This window comes from Tyto alba, unplaced genomic scaffold (genome assembly GCF_018691265.1).
Source record: "Tyto alba isolate M040663 unplaced genomic scaffold, T.alba_DEE_v4.0 Super-Scaffold_16, whole genome shotgun sequence".
Lineage (NCBI taxonomy): Eukaryota > Metazoa > Chordata > Aves > Strigiformes > Tytonidae > Tyto > Tyto alba.
The window spans coordinates 12403193-12421075 of NW_024881278.1; the positions used below are offsets into that span (position 1 = coordinate 12403193).

Below are 17883 nucleotides of genomic sequence, written 5' to 3' on the forward strand. Positions count from 1 at the left end.
TTTCCTACCTCACAAATATTAAAAGATTTAAAAAGTATGTATATCCTAAATATAATTTATGAAAATACTAGCCCTGTGTTTTTCTTCATTGATGCTTCTTAATCTATCTGTAAACAACTGAATAATTTTAGGTTCTTTTTTCATTTAAAGGGAGCAAACTGCTTTGCAGCTGCCACTGAATCTATGGAAATTTTTTTTTTTTCCTCAAAAATAAGATTTTGTAAGAATCCCAGGTCTTTGAAGCCCGCGTCTTATTCACTACATATATAAAATCAGCTCAAACTGTGATAACATAGAAAGATGAAGAGTAGGTAAATTGAGTTAATGTCCACCCAGAGGAAGGATTAGGAATTACGTACAACAAGAAATCCAGTGTATCGTACTAGACAAATGCTGCATTGTCTCAGTTTAAGTTGCTGGTAGTGAAACAGTGCCCCCTGATGCCCAGCAACGTACCTGGAAAGCTACATACTTCCCGATATTCTGAGATGAATTGTTCAACAATCTTCTAGAAACTGTAGTTAATACTAAGCAAAATTGAGAACCAGTTAAATCCACTATATCATGCAGAAGATTAAGAGTTAGGTAAAGCTCTGTCTCCTTATTGTGACTGTTTTCAGGCATCAACCTTTCCATGTTGATGTTCTTCCGTGATGTTTCCAAGCTGAATCCTTGAGTCACTCCCATCTCAACAATCCTACCTCAGGCTGGAGTGCTACAAGGAAAGAAAGGTAAAGTTGCAGACTTTCTCACAGCTTTTTCTCACAACTTCAATTTCCTCAGTCTAAGCCAAGCTTACGCAAGTAGTCTCTATCAGAGCACAGCCCTGGGTCCTGGGAGGTAGGGGGACAGTACAGTGGGGGTTAGAGAGTCACAATGCCTGTTGAATAGCTGGATTGTAGCAGATTTTGGAGAATGAAAGGAAAAAAAATAATCTTCCAATATTTTGTTGCAGAACCACCAGCTCAAAAAATACTTTAGAAAGGGGAGAGCTACAGGAAACAAACATACAAACCCTGGAAAGCTCTGTATGAATGAAGACCTACATTGTAAGCCACTTTTTTACTGGTAAGCCAAGGAATACAAATGTGAAGGTGTAGAGAGAAAGCAAGCATACACTTCACAATTATCACTGCAGTTTTATGTTTTGCAGCAGGGCAAAGAAATGGGAGAAGCTTGTTTCCTAGTCTGAATGCTTTAGGTGGTTATGTGGAAGTTTCTGTAACCTATCCTTTGTTTTCCACAGTTATCAAATGAATGGTAATTAAATGAAGAGTGCTGTGAGCTCCTTAGATGAAAGGTATTATGCAAAAATAAAGAACAACTTAATGAAGGGTAACTCAACCTGAACACATAGGTGTATGAAGAGAGAACCTCAGAGAAACACTTTTGCCCTACTCATGTATTTGGTATTATCGCTGCCCTGCTGCCAAGTTTCCTGATTTCAGTCTATTCCATACAGAGATGTTAGTTCACACACTTGCTTCTTGTTTCTTCTCTCTCTGGGGCGCACTATCAGAAACTTGATGTGACCTTTCCCTGAATATGCTCCATAACTCAGGGTGAATTATTAATGAAAGATGAGGAAAGAGTAAAAAAGCCTCTCTTTTCATTACCATGAGACCATTTACAATTTAATTTGCCTGTACAGGGGGAAGCAATGACATCAGATGTATTTCTTGCCATCTTCCTGGAATAAATCTTTAGCTCTTTTAAGACAACAATAAGATTTCACGCTGAATCTTACTAGTGAAGGCAGTTTTTAATCCTTGTTACTATGTTTCAACGGACTGCCTTACACTAACTGCATAGTACTACACTTGTTAATTGCTTCAGTGGAAAAGTAACAGCAAGGTATGTTGCACCTGTATGTTTAATGATCTTTAAAGTTAGGTTTGCCTTCTCCCTCACGTCCCGTGTCTCCTGAGGGGGGGGACGTTTATCATCCTGGGGAGATGTTTTAAGGAAGCTTGTACGATGTTGACGGGCTGCTGAGAGGTTGAAGTCCCTTTTGGGGACAGCTTAGGGCAGAGGAGAGAGCAGCGCGGCCGCGGGGGTGCTGCCCGCGCAAAACAGACGTGTCCCGGCGCCCACACAGCCGGAGCGACCGGCCGCGCCTGTTCCGGGGCTCACCTCGTCTGGCGGGGGAGAGTGATGACGTGAGGCGGCCCAGCCGCCTGCGGGCACCTGACAAGAACGGCGTCATCGCGCGAAGCTGCGACGCTAGCTTCGAGCTTTCGGGACGCGTGAAGTCAGCGCGCCGCGCTTTGCTGGGTCAGGGTGAGGGACGCCAGCGGCAGCGGCGGTGCCCGCCCGCCCGCCCAGCAACAGCCGTGCCCTCCGCCGATTGGCTGAGGCGGCTGCCTTGCGCGCTCCGACTGGCTGCGAGAGGTGCCACCTCCGAGCCGCGCGGGGCGGGGCTATGGCGCGAGAGGCGGCTGAGAGGAGCGGGGCGGGCTGAGGCTGAGGCGGGAGCGCTGTCTCGGCTGAGGGGCCGTCCCGGTCCCGGTCCCGGTCCCGGTCCCGGTCCCGGTCCCGGCCCCGGAACAGGAGCGGCGTGATCACACCCACACGCGAGGGGCTTCCTGTGGCTTACGCGGCAGCTAAGATCTGGAGAGTCAGGTGGGCTACTGTGAGCCGGCCTCAGACAGCTATGCTCTGTGCGGGGACCTACTGAAGAAGTAAATGGATTTACTCCTGTCTGAAAATACTTTTCCTCATGCTCCCTTTGGTATCTTCTGGTCTTTGGTATTTTTACTGTTACAAACACCTCAGGTTTGTTTCCTTGGTTATGCCTTCAGGGTATGTCCTACCTGAGAGATAAGTTTTATTCTCAATGGCTATAACCAAATGTTATAAAAATTAAGAGCTCAAGACTGTAATTTCAATGTTACATGGCTTAATTGTGGTTCTGTTGCATTAATTCTATTAACATTCTTTTAAAAACACACAATCACAAATTGGAGGAAAGGAATGGAGATTTTCTGCTAGATCTAAGTAAGTATGTAGAGCTATGAGGATCTGACAAATAGCAACTTTTTCTGGAAAGGATTTTTTTTCCATTTTTCAAAATTTTGAATGGAAAAAGAAAGATTGAAGGCTCCTTCCACTGAAAAAGAGCTTTATCAAATCAGCACTAAATTAATCTATGTAGTTAGCTTAGGGCACAAGACTTAGATAATTAGTACTGATATAATTAATTTTTGTATCCCCTGACATACAAGCTCTACTGAAATATTTCATTTGAAGAAAAGACATATAGAGAACTACTGCTCAAACTGATTATTTTTTTGTAGTTAATTTCTTTTTCTTTTTTAACAGGAACCTTTACTTACCAAAATGAGACACAATCTGGTGTGTCAGACACCTCCCACTGTCACTGTTCATGTAAAATCGAGTTCATCCAGATCACATCAGCAAAAAAAACTTATTAGACTAAAGCGGCCTACTTTTAAAGACCATGAAGAAAATTGTGAAAAAAAGGTTCCCAGTCATAAATATGAATGTCCAAAGGGACCATGTCTAGTTATTCAGCGTCAGGAAATGACAGCTTTCTTTAAATTATTTGGTAGGTTAATAATGACAGATATCAATGTATTGACTGAACAGTAGAAAACTATTAAGCAAGTACGTTTTTTAAACTCAGTAATTTTGGGAGTGCTTTTTATAAATGGCCATGTCTTTGTCTAAATGTATTTTGTTGATATTATTTTAGTGTATAAATATTTAATGCTTGTTAAAAATACAAGAAGGGCTACCAAAATGATGACAAGTATCTTTTTAAATTACAAATGAAACCAAGGTGGTATGATACTTTAATTTATGATCTTTTCCCTTTCCTATTTTCTCTTATATTTCAACAAATACATGTAAAACAATGTACATCTTGTTTTATACATGGCTTAAAAAAGACTGGACTTTCAGTCTTATATACACGTTACTTACTGTGGAAATAAACATTTAGGGGGAGAAGTGGAATGGGAAGAAAAGCTGAGGAGGTGTAGCATCTCTTTTGCATTTGTGTCTCTTTCATGTAAATTTTTGTATTAATTTGGTGAAGAGATTAATAGTGAAAGATTACACTTGATTTTTATTTGGCTGGAATACAGAAGTGAATTGGAGAGTTTGCGATAATCCTATTATAGTACATGTTCACAGACTGTGATGCACTGACCACAAATAATCATGTAGGTATTGCCTTATAAAAGCTGTCAGGTAGTCAAGGTGCAGAGATCTTGCCAGCCTGTGGTTCATTGTCGGAGAATGGCTGAGAGACAAGGGTCATGAGCCCACCGAGCGATTGTACGATCAGAGCCTGTTCTAGGGGCTGATGCTGCCTCGCTGATGCTGGGCCTCACTAGGGTTTGCCTGCAGCTGCTCACAGCTGCTGATACATGAGGAATGTCAAGGACGCTTCGGCCTTGTGTACCGTGGTGTGTTGAAAACAGGTTGAGAGGAATTGGGAATAGTGGTCTGAGAAACCTAGTGTTATGGTAAAGGTGGTCTGAGAAACATTGTGTTATGGTACCGTTGTGTATCGAAAACAAGTCAAGAGGAATTAGAAATAGTGGCATGAGAAACTTAGTGTTGTGAGAAGCTTGTGCTGTTAGCTAACTGCAAGTAGGTGGACCGTGCGAATACGACCTTTAGAGCTTAAGCCAATCAGCTAGTGACTAGTAGGCATAATAATTATCATTGTCTGTATAAATATATGTACCCTGGACCAATAAACACACATGTAGATCGATGCTCTATCACCCACATTGAACCCGTCTCGGCGTGTCGTTTTTCCGCGGCTCTGCAGTTCATCAGAAATAAAGGTATGCTATCAGATGGAACCACTTAACAGAGGAAGAAGTTACATAAATAGAAAAAATATCGGTGATTTCTTCACCTTCACTTGCTATTACTGAGAATGAATGAAATGCTGTCACTAGATTTTCCACCTTGCCTTTCTGGTAGTTTGTCGTCTTTTGTCGCTTATGTTTTTTCATACCTAATCTTTTTCCTCAGTTTCTCCGTTCTCTACTGCTGGGTCTAGCTTCTTTCTTTTTTATTTGGTTTAATAAAAGGACCATCTGTTATTTATTTACAAATACTTTCTAACAAAAACAATTTTGGTGTTTAAATGCTACAGTTTCCTTTTGTTGCAGATGATGATCTAATTCAAGACTTCCTTTGGATGGACTGTTGCTGTAAAATTGCAGACAAGGTAAGTGTATTTCCTTCTTAGTTAATAGAACATATGTTGAGTGAAAAATCTGCTCTTAATTACTTGATACTATAATGCAAATACAGGCCATAATTTTTTTCTAATGTGTTCACATGGAAGCTTCAAGAAATTCAATTTATGCTTTCCTCATTTATAAAAATGATCAAAACATCTTGGTGCAAGATAAATATGTGAAGCATTTTAGGAAATGATATACTAATATATTGATTTTACATTTTAAAACAGTATCTCTTGGCAATGACTTTCGTTTATTTCAAGAGGGCTAACTTCACAATAAATGAGCACACCAGAATCAACTTCTTTGTCGCTCTGTAAGTACTTTTAAAGTACCTGGTTTTATTAGCATAAACTTTGCATTATTTTATTCCTTTGTTTATGCCACTGATAACTATGATATACAATGAGACTTCTTTAATTAATATGTAGCTGTTGAGTTCTATATGAAGTATAGAAACATAATCTACATACGATATATAAATAGTGCAAATTCAACATTCTTCCTTGGATGACTGCCTGTGTAGAACAGGCTTGAGCAGCAGTGAGGGGACATTTGCATTAGCGAAGTGATACATAGCTGGTATTCTGCCTCTCCCAAATTAAATCTGTGAACTTCTTTAAGTGTTACAAGAAATATATGCAGGACAATACATGCCAACGTATAAGTGGCTCACACTCCCTAAGACCCTATTTTATATCTTTGCCAGCCTGTAAGTCATTCATACCGAAATGTTTCATCATGACTCACACCTCAGGAGTAACTTTTTATTAAAGTTTCTGTCAACATGATTTAAGTCAACTGTAAAAATGTTGCTAGAGAATTTCTGCAAAATTTTTTAAACATTTCTAAAATTTCTATATTTTGAAATAGTGGTGCAATCAGTAATCTGTCTTTACCAAGCCTATATATATGGCTATACCCATATATTTGGCTATACCTAGAGTGATTTAGCATTTTTTTTTCCACAGTGTTAAGGTGCTCAGGTCATCTTTTTCCGTAACAGCACTTCTCAGATGCTCCAATTTGCACACTAGTGTGGGGAGAAAGATGGCTCTTTCTTCTCATGTAAATGGTATTTTGGGTAGCATCTGCAGAGCATGGACGAGGAAGCTGTCTGACTCCACTGAGGGGAGACAAGCCAGACCAGAAGAAAGGGACAAAGGGTCTGGTGAGACTGGGACTACAGGGACTACTGGGGTTAGGAGCAAGTGACAAAATTGGGGAGGAGACTAAAAGTCATAATGTTTTGAGGTATGATTTACAGGAGTTTAGTATCAAGTAGATCCAAAGGAAGTAAGTATCTTCCTGTTGTCTGAGGAGGCAATCCAGAGCCAAAAGTAGCACGTAGTGAAGGAAGGGAGAAATATGGACATTAAAAAGGTCATTCGTTTGCTGTTAATTTAATGTGAGCACCATAATTTTCCAAGAATAGCTAAAATCCATAAAGTAGACAATGTAAAGGTTAAGATTTCATAAGATAGCTTAAGCTTTATTTAGAGATCAGTCAGAAACTGTTAATTTTAGTGCAAGGATATCTTGCCAGCTTGGAGAAAGCTGTCAGGATATGTTCATTCTTGCATATCTACTAATTTAGGACACTCTAGGGTAAATTAATTTTATAAGAGCTTAGGTTAAGTTTTTATTTACCCAAAGGATGCATATGGACCTTTCTGATTAAGTAAATAACTGTACTCTAGAGAGAAGTCTGTATTTTGTTAGTGTTTTTTCTCACAATACTAGGAAAAATAACTACTTCAGTATTATGTATTTTAATGTTAGAAATCATACTGATATCGTGATTTAAAATTTAAATTGCATAATATTTACAAACACAAACATATATATGTTTGAAGGTATCTCGCAAATACAGTTGAAGAAGATGATGAGGAATCAAAGTATGACATTTTCCCATGGGCTTTGGGAAAAGCCTGGAAAAAGCTCTTCCCCGATTTCTTAAAGTTAAGAGATCAACTATGGAGTAGAATTGACTACAGGGCTATTGTAAGCAGACGCTGCTGTGAAGAGGTAGGGAGGGTTTTAATACTGTAGATGCTGAAACTACAATACCCGTTCACAATCGAGCTCTACACAAATAATTTCTTCCCTAAACTGTGTAGACAAGCCAGGGGAAAGAAAAGATGTAGCTAAAACAAAATGGTCCATTTATCCTCCATGAATTTTTTTCTTCTGCATTTGAAATACATTCTTTGAAACTGCTTTTAAGGTGAACTAGAATATTTTACATTGTACTACGGTTAACGGTGAAGGTTTTATTGAGTAGTATCTTCCCGCTTTATGCAAATATTCTTCTTTAAAATTTAACAATGGTGTTTCACTTCATTCACTTTAGAAATAATTCTCTGTGTGTGTTTGCTTTACAAATTTTAAGTTTGTCCACAAGTAAAACCTTCAAATAAAAATCCAGCACCTCAGGTGAAATTTTAATCCCTTTGAAATTAGTAATATAACTCCAATTGACTTTTTAAGGTAAGGGTTTTTCATTGCATTTTAAAAAAACTCAGATACACTTTTAACATTCTCTACTATTAACGCAGTGTTACAACCTACCTTTTTCAAACATAGTGGAAGGGGAAAAAAAACATTCCTCACTCTCCAGGTGGAATGTATGTCTGGAAAAGCCCTGTCATGTTCTAAGAACATAATGTTTACTACAGCTGGTGCAAAATAAAACCTTATTTACTCTAGAATCCCATCTCTGGGGATGGGATTGGGTGCTTATGGGCAAAGTACAAGGAACAAGGCAAGTGTAGAATGCTTTTCCCAGCATACCCTGCCAGCTTTCAGCTGTCATCAATTCAGTGACGTGAACCAGAAGATCCACCTAGTTGATGTTTAGTAGTTAGTAAAAGACACCATCTTTAGTCCAACATACAAAGCATAAGCTGGTATTTGTGATGATTCACATGAACGTACAAGGCTGTAAACTCCTGCATTTCCACATCTGATTCATAACTGGTTCACTTACTTGTACCTAAGGTAGCAAACCTTCTAGTGAGACAGAAGCAGATAGATACTAGATGATACCCATTTCAGCTACGTAGTATTAGTTCTCTGCCATACATGAATTGGATCCCTTGTTTTCAGCTGTGTGTTTTCCCATTACTCTTACGGCTTCTGATCTAAGGGCTGTTCTGACAGGTGATGGCCATTGCTCCAACACATTACGTATGGCAGCGAGAACGTTCTGTGCACCACAGCGGAGCTGTGAGAAACTATAAAGATGATGAAGTGCAGCTGCCCCGAGAACCTAGTGCTACTCCCACAGACTGCTTGCTTTGTGGTAAGAAAGGAAGATTTGTACGACTAGGATTGTCATCATCTTCCTCCTCATCTACTGGCACTTTGGAGATGGTGGAATTACATTCATCCCAGAATATGAAAGACACCTTTCCAACAGAAAAAATGCTCATTGACTCTCCTTCTTATTATGCTCAAGGTATTGTTTAACAGTGCAAGTGATTTTCAATTAGATTTGGCAACCGAGGCCATATTTGCCCTTCAGACTACTGTAGGGAGTACTGTCCCCTCCTTGATATGACAGGATGCCCTCTCTCTGTGTGAGCAGGCACCCCTGTTACAAATGCATTTACCTTGGCAGGACTGTGCTTATTCTGAGTCTCTTCAAATTACCTTCATCTACTATGTTAGATTTTGGGTTGCCGTCCAATCTAGGCATTTATTACTGTTCTTGCATTATAAACTAAATTGAGAAACCCATTTTAAACACCTAGGATTGGCTAGAAGAAACAGTAAAAATACTGGTGTACGTCACGTGAGTTAAGAGTGTGTGTTATGTGAGCTAAAGTGCTCTTGTTGAGAGCACTGGTTTTAGAAAGGGTAGGCTGCTCAGGTGCTGTCATCAGTTTGGATAGACATTAAATCACAATTCACATTTTAAGTGTATCTCAGCTGTTGACAGTTTATACAAGATTTCCTTTTAAGATTGAGGTATGAGTAGAAAACCATACAAGAGTTTATTGTGAAAAGTGGTTTATATAATTGAGTCTTTGCACATTAATCTACTCAAAATAGCATCCTGAGCCTTTGTACGAGAAGCCTCCATTACATACTGCAGTTATGGGGCAAACATAACTGAGTGGAACACACCTGAGATGTAAACTTCCCAGGGGGAGCTGTATTAAGACCTCAGTTCCACAAAGATACTTTCATGTGCTTAACCACTGCAGAGTTCTTAGTATACTTATTTAATACAGAGTTACAGTTATTTATAACTCTATTTTTTTATTTGCATATGTTCTCACAAATATCTAAGTTTTCACTGTTATAGTAGGATTGTGTTACTGCTTTTTGACAGCTTCCGTACAACTGTTATTCTCAGGGGATGCATAAACTATTGAAAAATTTGACATTTGAATCTTCCTTGAGATACAGAACAAGTCAGGTGCCTAAAACACATCATTTAATGTGTTAAACATCACGACATGCTTATGTGGAGACTTATGTGAAACCCTAAAGACTTAATTTGAAATCTATTTTTACTTGAGAGATCTTGCTTTTCATATTTGACAAAGGTCAGAAAAAAATACTTATTTTGACCATTTGAAAATGCTTTATGTAATGGTCACAAATAACCAGGCTAATTTCATCATGGGTGCTGGAATTGAACCAAAGCTATACATGTCAACAACCGGTCTTTTTCTTGAAATAAGCACAGCTTTATCAAGAGAACAAATTCAGTGACTTTCAGTTTCTCTTACAGTTGTGCATTAAAAACATTGCTCTTAAAGAAACTGATAGCCACCAGCTGGTAGCCAATGAAGTCAGTAGCTGCTTCACTTGCATTTTAAAGGGCAGAATTTGATCCTTTAATTTCTTTTTTTTCTCCTATTTCTGGTAGACTGTCAGAGCCTGTCCAGCAAGAGGAGACCAGGTAGCACCTTGAACCAAGACAAATCCATGGCTTGGTTTACAAGCAATGAAGAATGAAATACACCTGATGAGACAGAAATGGATACTGTGCTCTGTGGAACAATCTGTGTTGCATCACACCACCATACCTGATGACTTTGTTAAAACCTTTCCCTTTAAATACGAGGTGGGATTTCAAACTTTATATGGGTAGAAATCAAAACAGTCATTATTTAAAAGTTACACAACTTGAAAAATATAGCAGCTACTTTGTAACACTTTATTTAATTCTGATACAATATTCAAATTAGCAGCTAACATCTCAGCAGCATCAGGAAAGCAGTGGTCCAAACTTCCTCAGCTTGGTAAGGAATGCTAATTAAAAAACAAGTTACTACTTCAGTATTTAAATATACAATGATTATTTTATTATTTAAGTTTAATGATTTCAGGATATAGTACAAAAAAATTAGCATTTTTGAAAATGAAATACCACTAAATATTTAAGACAACAAAAACTATTTTCTAAGTCTTACCTGAATGAGCATCCTGTGAATAAGATGGTCTAGCAACGTAAGGCACCGAGCAGTATATTTCATCATCCTCAGAAACTGATTCTGTGAGAAGTAAATTTTTAATTCTTTTCAACAAGTTTAAAACATACATGCACATTAGAGTTGCCAATGCCCATGGATTACTTTTCCCTGACATATTTTCTTTTTGCTTCTGCTGAAGTGCTTTGTCACTTATCAGGACACTCAGACCTCTTTGATCGACTACAAACTTTGCAAATCTATACTAGTATGAGGCATTTTTTGGGGGGTTGCCAGCACAGCATGATTACAAAACAGAGCACACTAGTAACACTTTTTCTATGGAATCCTTAAACCCATCAGAGTCCTCTAAGGCAGATACAGGATGAATATAAAGGAGTGAATTTTATTAAAGAAATAAAAACTTGAAAACAGTAGTGGCAGGGCAGTTCTTTATTTGTAGACTGCAATTTATTTTCTATGAAGTCTAAATTTTTAATAAGATATTTAAGCTTAAATAACTATTAATACATGCTTTTTCAAATCTGACACTGTTTAAGCTGTCCAAAAGCTTGTCTATTCTTCACAACAATCTCAGATGACCTAAGAAAAAAATACTGCCTCTCCCTACAAACTTTGCCTTTATCATATCCTTGGATTATCAAATCATAGTAACAGGATATCAGCAATACTGTTCTTACCGTTGTATTCACTTTCTTTAAGAACTACTTGATCCTGAATGTGGATTTCTTCGTATTCCTTATGAACGGGTTCTTCAATATTGTCTTGAGTTTCCACCATTTGGCTCGATTTGCAATTCTTGATTTTAGCAGGTATTACCAACCAATTTCTATGAGCTACTTCTATGATCTTTTCACACAAAAAAGGGAGCTTGCAGGTCCGTATTCTGTCTAAGAGGTCAATAACCTGTGTGATGCTTTTTGAAGAAATGTAAAGGATAAAGTAGTATTTGGGAAACTCAAATCATACACTGCTAGTCTCAATTCTACTGTCACATTCTTTAACTTTGAGGTTACACAAATCCTTCAATTTTAGGGTAAAGAAACTAGCAACCTGACTACTGAATTGGAAAACAGTACAGTTATTTTGAGGATGTCATTAAGTGAAAACTTCCACTGACCATAATGAAAACATTCCCAAAGTAAAGGCTAGAGGATCTGGCCAAGTGTAATTTATACCGAGTGCTACTCCCTAAAAAAAAAAAATTACATGGGGAAATAAATAATTCCATGAAGCATTTAATTAATGCCAGATGTATATTTTAAAAGATGTTTGGTTTTGTAACAATGTTAGGTGATGCCTAAGTGCCAGAAGTAAATACTTACTTCGCTAAGTACACAGCGCACACGCCACCCTGTTTCAGACTCGGGTGTACAACAGGCAGAGCACACTGAGGGTTAAGCATGTCCAGAACTATCTGCAAGAGAAAGACACGCATGTTTTCCCAGTAAATACTAGTATGTATCTCTCAGTTTTTTCCCATAATAACAATGCTTGAAAAAACAATGTTAATTAACAACAAGTTAATATATACAACAGTATATATCACAAACCAATTTTATTACTGCCTCTGAAAACCTTAGAGAAACCTGAGGTCTACACATTTACAAAACAAAGTCCTTGCTACTTCCAAATGAATCTCTGGTAAAACAGCAAGTAGTATTTCACCAATGCAGTAGTCCTGTGTTAACGTTAAATCCCCTACTAATTAAATTCCTTAATGCTGACATGAATAAAGACTTTTAGAAGACTACATTTACTAACACCTTTGGATAGCTATTTTTCAAATCTAAAAAAAAAGTTCAGGTGCATCTTTATCATTAAAAGATCACACTACAGTCTCAATGTCTAACTTGCTGTTTGTTTCAAGATTTAGAAAACTTCTGTCTTTGGCAATTTATCCATCTTCTGCTAGAAAACTATTCAAACTGTAAAACAAGGGGATATGCAATATCTGATCCTTCCTGTGGACTATTACGTTTCAAGTTTTTAAAATAATATTTTTAAGCTATATATTTTGTTTATTTGCTCAAACTGTTTAACACAATTATCGTTTGTTTAAAGCGTTAATGTAAGCAGTCTATCTGCTTTACATGGAAGAGTGGTTAACATCTAGCTGTTTTCCCCAGCACGTCTCCCTTTACAGACTCTGCATATAAAAAGCAGGACAGGAGAGCAAGCAATAGCATTCCTTACTCTAACTTAGGCCTTAGTTACATTGGGTGTTCTATATAGCTGATAGCAAGCATTTACATATTTATATTTTCAATAAACTATGTATTTTTATTAAATTTGTTTGAAATATATGCCTTAGATAAAAAAATATCTATTTCTCCAAAATACAAGAAAGTAAGTTTGTCTTTGCTTACAATACAGCAGCGATTAAATGTAGTATTTCTGTTCTACTGCCACATCGCCCTTTCATTTGGGAAACTGTAACAGAAACCTTGGAAAAACTTGTAATCTGACAAAAAAAAAAAGAAATCACAATGTTTCTTTCATTGATGAAGATCTGATTGTTTTTGCTCATGTTAAACTACATATGGGAGTCCCATTGTGAGTGAGTACTAGAGGTTTTAAAGTATGCAGGAAAGATAAATGTCACATGGGGGGATTTTTTGGACTTACTGCATCAAGTGTTATAGATTTCATATCTGCAGCAGCTGTTTTAATGTCTTTAAGAATGAAATCCACATTATCTGGCCACTCTTCCATATGTCCTGTTTTCCATGCAGCACGCCAGTGCCTGTAATTCTTCTTAGCTAAATTATGATGATCATCCCTGATCTCATAACTTATAACACGTCCCTTGGGCCCAACTGAAAACAAACAAAAGATACTAGACTTACTACTTTTCTGCCTCCCATAAAAAAATGTAGCATAGCAAATGACAGAAGTACATCTTTGGATCTCAACTTCACTTTAAATAATAATCATATATGAAATAATCAGAGTTTATTTTTTCTTCACATTTAAAACAAATATATGCAGATAAAGTGCTGGGTTAGTTCTTTTACAGAATGAAATGCATCAATCCGCAGATGAAATCAAGCATAGTTGTAGCAGTACAAACTGTTCCTAAGATGTCCTCCCAAAGCAACTCCTGCAGCAAGAGACTGGAGCATCTGTGGCCCTGTCGATCTACAATTCTCCTGCTAGAGCCACCGGAGGCAGCAGCTGAGAAAGCAGCAATGTTGGTCACTACTCACAGATGCTGTAAAGCTGTCAGGCAGTCACTGCTTCCGTTAACATCATTTGAGACTGCTGGTTTTAAATTTGTTTGACAACCCTAATTTTTACAAAGGTTTGCTGTTTTCCATGCATAGTTCTTTCTCCACCTGTCCCTTCATAGGGTTGGGGAAAGGCTAAGAAAACCCCCACCCCTGCTTACCAATCTCAGCCCCTTAGACAAGTTTTCAAGTGTACTCTGAGTTACACAGGCTTGTGTTATTTCCTGTTACTGCCTGTAATTGTAATAAGGGGGTTTATTACTTGTTTCAAGTATAAATTTATTGTTCTGAAATTTATCATATGAGTCCAATACAAAATGTTCTTCATAAAAGAAGTGTTATGAGGAAATCCATGTGCATCACTGTATTACTCTGTCCTTGTATTACTCTTAATTTCTCAAGCCTATCACACCATTAGCTTCTCTTTCTGCTTGCTACTTTTTAGTGGCCAAAGACAGCTTTCAGCAATCAGCAGCTCAGTGGGTGAGGTTCTGTGACTTTTTAAGCCATTTTAGGTTGGAGTCCTCAGGTTCCTTCCCTCACCTGTGTGATACCACCGTGAAACCATTCAGAAAACTAAATAAAAGAAGGGATGGGTTTCCTAGCTGTCTCTCCCCAGATCAGACAGAGGCCAGAGCCAACACGTACAGCAAGGAGGGAGGGCTTCAGCAGTGTCACCTTTGATCATCCTAAGCAGCTGTAGAATCACAGCACTCAAGATTATCAGTTTGGAACTATTGGAAGAATAAAATTGTTCACATTGGGGTCAGTCTTATTCCTTCCTCTGCTCATTCAAAAAATTTCCTACATTTTGAAACTGACTTATGCAAAAACAAGGACAACTAGTTAAAATAACTAGGCAAAACTTCATTACTGTGAAGCTGCAGCATGTCAAGTTTGCACACATCATATTTTCCAGTTCTCAAAGATCTTCAAGTCATGGCAAATGCCACATTCTTAACACAATCTTAACTTTGTCCTGTTGCATGTCAGTAGTTTCTGGAAAAGATTAAAAGAGGAATTGAAATAGAAAATATAGAATGAGAGTAACACAAAAAGATTAATGAAATCTGTTAAATTGATGAGAATTTGGGAAATTAAATACTTCCAAGGACCTTGGTAATGTGTCCACTAGATTTAAATTCCTCCATTTACCTGTGTAGCAGCTATTTTTCTTGTTGGGTAGCACTGTATTAAATGCTGGCAAAATTAGCCACCATTAGGAAAGAGCAAATTAAACCTATTTATTTCTGGGTCAGCACCAAATTGCACTAAGCTGTGACTAACACTGTCCATATTTGATGCTGATTTAAGTTCAATAAAATTGAAAATAGCAATACAATCTCATAGCTTTTTCCCCTCTCCTCAAGACAGAGCTGAACTGGCACATAAGAACTGCTTTCTTCCCATGGATAGGGTTAACAGTCTGGTGATGCCAAGGATTTTGCTGACTTGGCACAGGTACAGCTAAATTAAAGTGATCAGAAGGAGCCTAGCGGACAAGGCTGAAAAAGGAGAGGAATAATCAGTAATCCAGGTGTGTTTGTATGAAGCGGCCACAGTGGACTGAGTACCCAAGGCAGAAAATAATTTGTTGCATTCATCAACAGCTAATTTTTGCCTTAGCCAACATGAGGTATTCAATCTCTTTGTTTGGATTTAGGGTCTGCATGTCGGTGAAGATGGGAAAAGCTAACGACTCTTACTTTCTCCAAATGCATCTCTGGAAATAGAAGTGCTGATTTTCATCTTCTGCTTTGTCGGCTTTTAGCTCTCAAGGCAGCAACGGTTGCTTTAAGGATAATCCCCTACTATCTTCAAAATCCCATCATGGAACTACAAGAAAGCCTAGTTTATGGCAGAAAGATGACTGGAAGGAACTAGGGAATAGCAGTAGGAAGCAGAAAGAGGGAGAGAGAGCAGGGGTACAACTGTTGACCTCAAAACCCGGGCCCAATGTATATCAATACCACCTGCAGCTGAGCCATCTTGGGACAGCAAAGAATGGATGCTCATTAAAATAACCATCCTCAACTGAATTCATATGCCAGGTGGACATTACTGCAGCTAAAACAAAGGACTAAGAACAACAAACTGCTCATTTCAGTAGGGGACCCTCCCGATTCCCTTTGCTGCTGCTGACATACCCTCGTCAATTTTAAGCTCCCGGTGGATCTCAGCACTCTAGTTTGTGCCATTCCCTGAGTCTCACCATTCCTAGTTCCTGATGTTATGCTCAGTAGGGTGACCTGGCATCCCAGAGCTGGGTGGGATCGATGACACTGGTAACATACCTGCTGAATACTAAATTTCCTCAGAAAAACTCATGCTTCTAAAAAGCCTTGTATCATTATCCTGGTGCTTCTTCAGTTCAGTGACTGCTGCTGGCTCCTTCGGGTGTTCAGTTACTGATGAGGGGGTGTCCCCTAACCCTGCCTGTGCACATAAGCCTTCAGGATATGCAACTCATGCTTTTCTGCTGTCAGTTCAAGATGACCCATGATGAGCTTCCTGTCTTTACCCTCGAAAGTCCTTCAATATTGCAGAGAAGGACAGTATTCTGCAATAGCAGAAATACATTTAGAAAACCTCCAACAATTTGAAAACCAAATCCAAATGGTGCTTTATTTTGCAGGTGTGTGCAAAAGCAAACAACTGTGGGGTTGGTTTTTGTTTTGTTTTTTGTTTTTCTTTCCTTAAGGAAATTGTTCTGTCAGGAGCCCAAAAATCAAATTACTCTGAGCGCAAAAGCTCTCTACCTTTTAGAGCACTAAGACCTAGATCAAACCAAGCCAGCCATAACATGAAAAAATAACAGCGAGCCTCCAAATAAGCATTTTTGGTAGTACCCATCAAGCTGATTGTTCACATGGTCCATTAAGATGAAGAAAAGGAAACGGAGAAAGGCAAGAGATTGGAGAAAGAGTACAGTATGGTTAAGCCAAAGCCAACAATAATGATGTCTGAAGCTCGGCTTTCTGCAGGGCCTTTGGTAACCCTTTGTACTACAGCTTCCAAAACACAGTAAAAAGAGCTTGCAGCTCCTACGTGGGCTCTGGCACAGATGTAATCTTCCTTTAAGTCAACAAACCATATATGAATGCGTAAACTGCAGCAAAACATTTAGGAATTGACCATAAATATTCGGTCAAAAGAAAGACAACACGTGATATGGGAACTGCCCTACTTCCGTATTTTTGAAAACCAGGCTCTCACCTGCCCTTGACAGAAACAAGCTCATAGCACCAGACCCGCTGCCAGTTTCCAAAACGGTGTCTCCCGGGTGGATATCCAGCATCATTAAAATCGCGCTTATGTCCTGCGGAGGAGAAAAACCATGGCACGTTACTAGTCCGGGGTGAGATTCAGCCGGCGACCTCCCAGCCACTGGCCAGCCCGGTAAGCAAGCGTTACCTTGGGGTAGGCGATGGTGGGTCCCCGGGGCATCAGCAGCACGTACTCCTCCAGCGAGGGCCGCCTCAGCAGCACCCGCGTCCCGCCCGACGTGCGCAGCACCTGTCCGGGCAGCCGCCCGATGATGTCGCGGTGGGGCACGGGGCCGCCGGGGCTGGCCAGCGCCGAATCCGCCGCCAGCCGGCACAGCAGCTTCAACGTCCTGTTGTGCTTCCTCCGCAACTCCGCCAGCGCCAGCTCCCCGGCGCGGAAAGGGCCGGGGCGCGCTCCCGCCGCCTCGAGAGGCGCCTGAGGGGCGGCGGCGGCTGCCTCCTCCTGCTCCTGCTCCTCCGGGGGAGCCTGAGGGGCCGCCGCGCACCGCCCCAGCGCCGCCGCTTCCTCCGGCGGCAGCAGCCGCCTCACCCGCTCCAGCGGCGACAGCGACGTCTCCCACGCCCGCCTCCGAGGCCTCCCGCCGCCGGCCGCGCCGTGCCCGGAGCAGAAGCCGGCGGCGGCGGCCCTCCGCAGCCCTCGCCAGGCCCTCATCCGCGGGCAGGAAGGGCAGCGGGAGAGCGCCTGCGCCGG

The 17883-nt window shown here is 39.9% G+C and overlaps 2 protein-coding genes across 2 annotated transcripts; one reads left to right on the forward strand and one right to left on the reverse strand.

Annotated features, from left to right (window-relative positions):
• Nucleotides 1-2452: 2452 nt before the first annotated feature.
• Nucleotides 2453-10266, forward strand: SPDYA (speedy/RINGO cell cycle regulator family member A). Its single transcript, XM_032989452.2, has 8 exons — nucleotides 2453-2622; nucleotides 3322-3568; nucleotides 4743-4820; nucleotides 5154-5212; nucleotides 5459-5544; nucleotides 7085-7256; nucleotides 8391-8688; nucleotides 10111-10266. The coding sequence occupies exons 2-8, from the start codon at nucleotides 3340-3342 to the stop codon at nucleotides 10197-10199; spliced, it is 1011 nt and encodes a 336-aa protein (XP_032845343.1). The 5' UTR covers nucleotides 2453-2622; nucleotides 3322-3339; the 3' UTR covers nucleotides 10200-10266.
• Nucleotides 10267-10387: 121 nt separating this feature from the next.
• On the reverse strand, nucleotides 10388-17876 carry TRMT61B (tRNA methyltransferase 61B). Its single transcript, XM_032989196.2, has 7 exons — nucleotides 17320-17876; nucleotides 17122-17224; nucleotides 13304-13494; nucleotides 12001-12092; nucleotides 11356-11591; nucleotides 10658-10738; nucleotides 10388-10496 (listed from the first exon to the last, which is right to left on the reverse strand). The coding sequence occupies exons 1-7, from the start codon at nucleotides 17842-17844 to the stop codon at nucleotides 10453-10455; spliced, it is 1272 nt and encodes a 423-aa protein (XP_032845087.2). The 5' UTR covers nucleotides 17845-17876; the 3' UTR covers nucleotides 10388-10452.
• Between the last annotated feature and the right edge of the window lie 7 nt (nucleotides 17877-17883).

Coding starts and splice junctions, on each gene's coding strand:
- TRMT61B (XM_032989196.2), bottom strand. CDS start 17,844: ATGAGGGCCTGGCGAGGGCTGCGGAGGGCCGCCGCCGCCGGCTTCTGC. Junction 17,225..17,319: donor CCACCATCGCCTACCCCAAG/GTAACGCTTGCT, acceptor TCTCCTCCGCAG/GACATAAGCGCGATTTTAAT. Junction 10,497..10,657: donor TTCACAGGATGCTCATTCAG/GTAAGACTTAGA, acceptor TTTTTTAATTAG/CATTCCTTACCAAGCTGAGG.
- SPDYA (XM_032989452.2), top strand. CDS start 3,340: ATGAGACACAATCTGGTGTGTCAGACACCTCCCACTGTCACTGTTCAT. Junction 3,569..4,742: donor AGCTTTCTTTAAATTATTTG/GTAGGTTAATAA, acceptor ACACACATGTAG/ATCGATGCTCTATCACCCAC. Junction 7,257..8,390: donor GCAGACGCTGCTGTGAAGAG/GTAGGGAGGGTT, acceptor CTGTTCTGACAG/GTGATGGCCATTGCTCCAAC.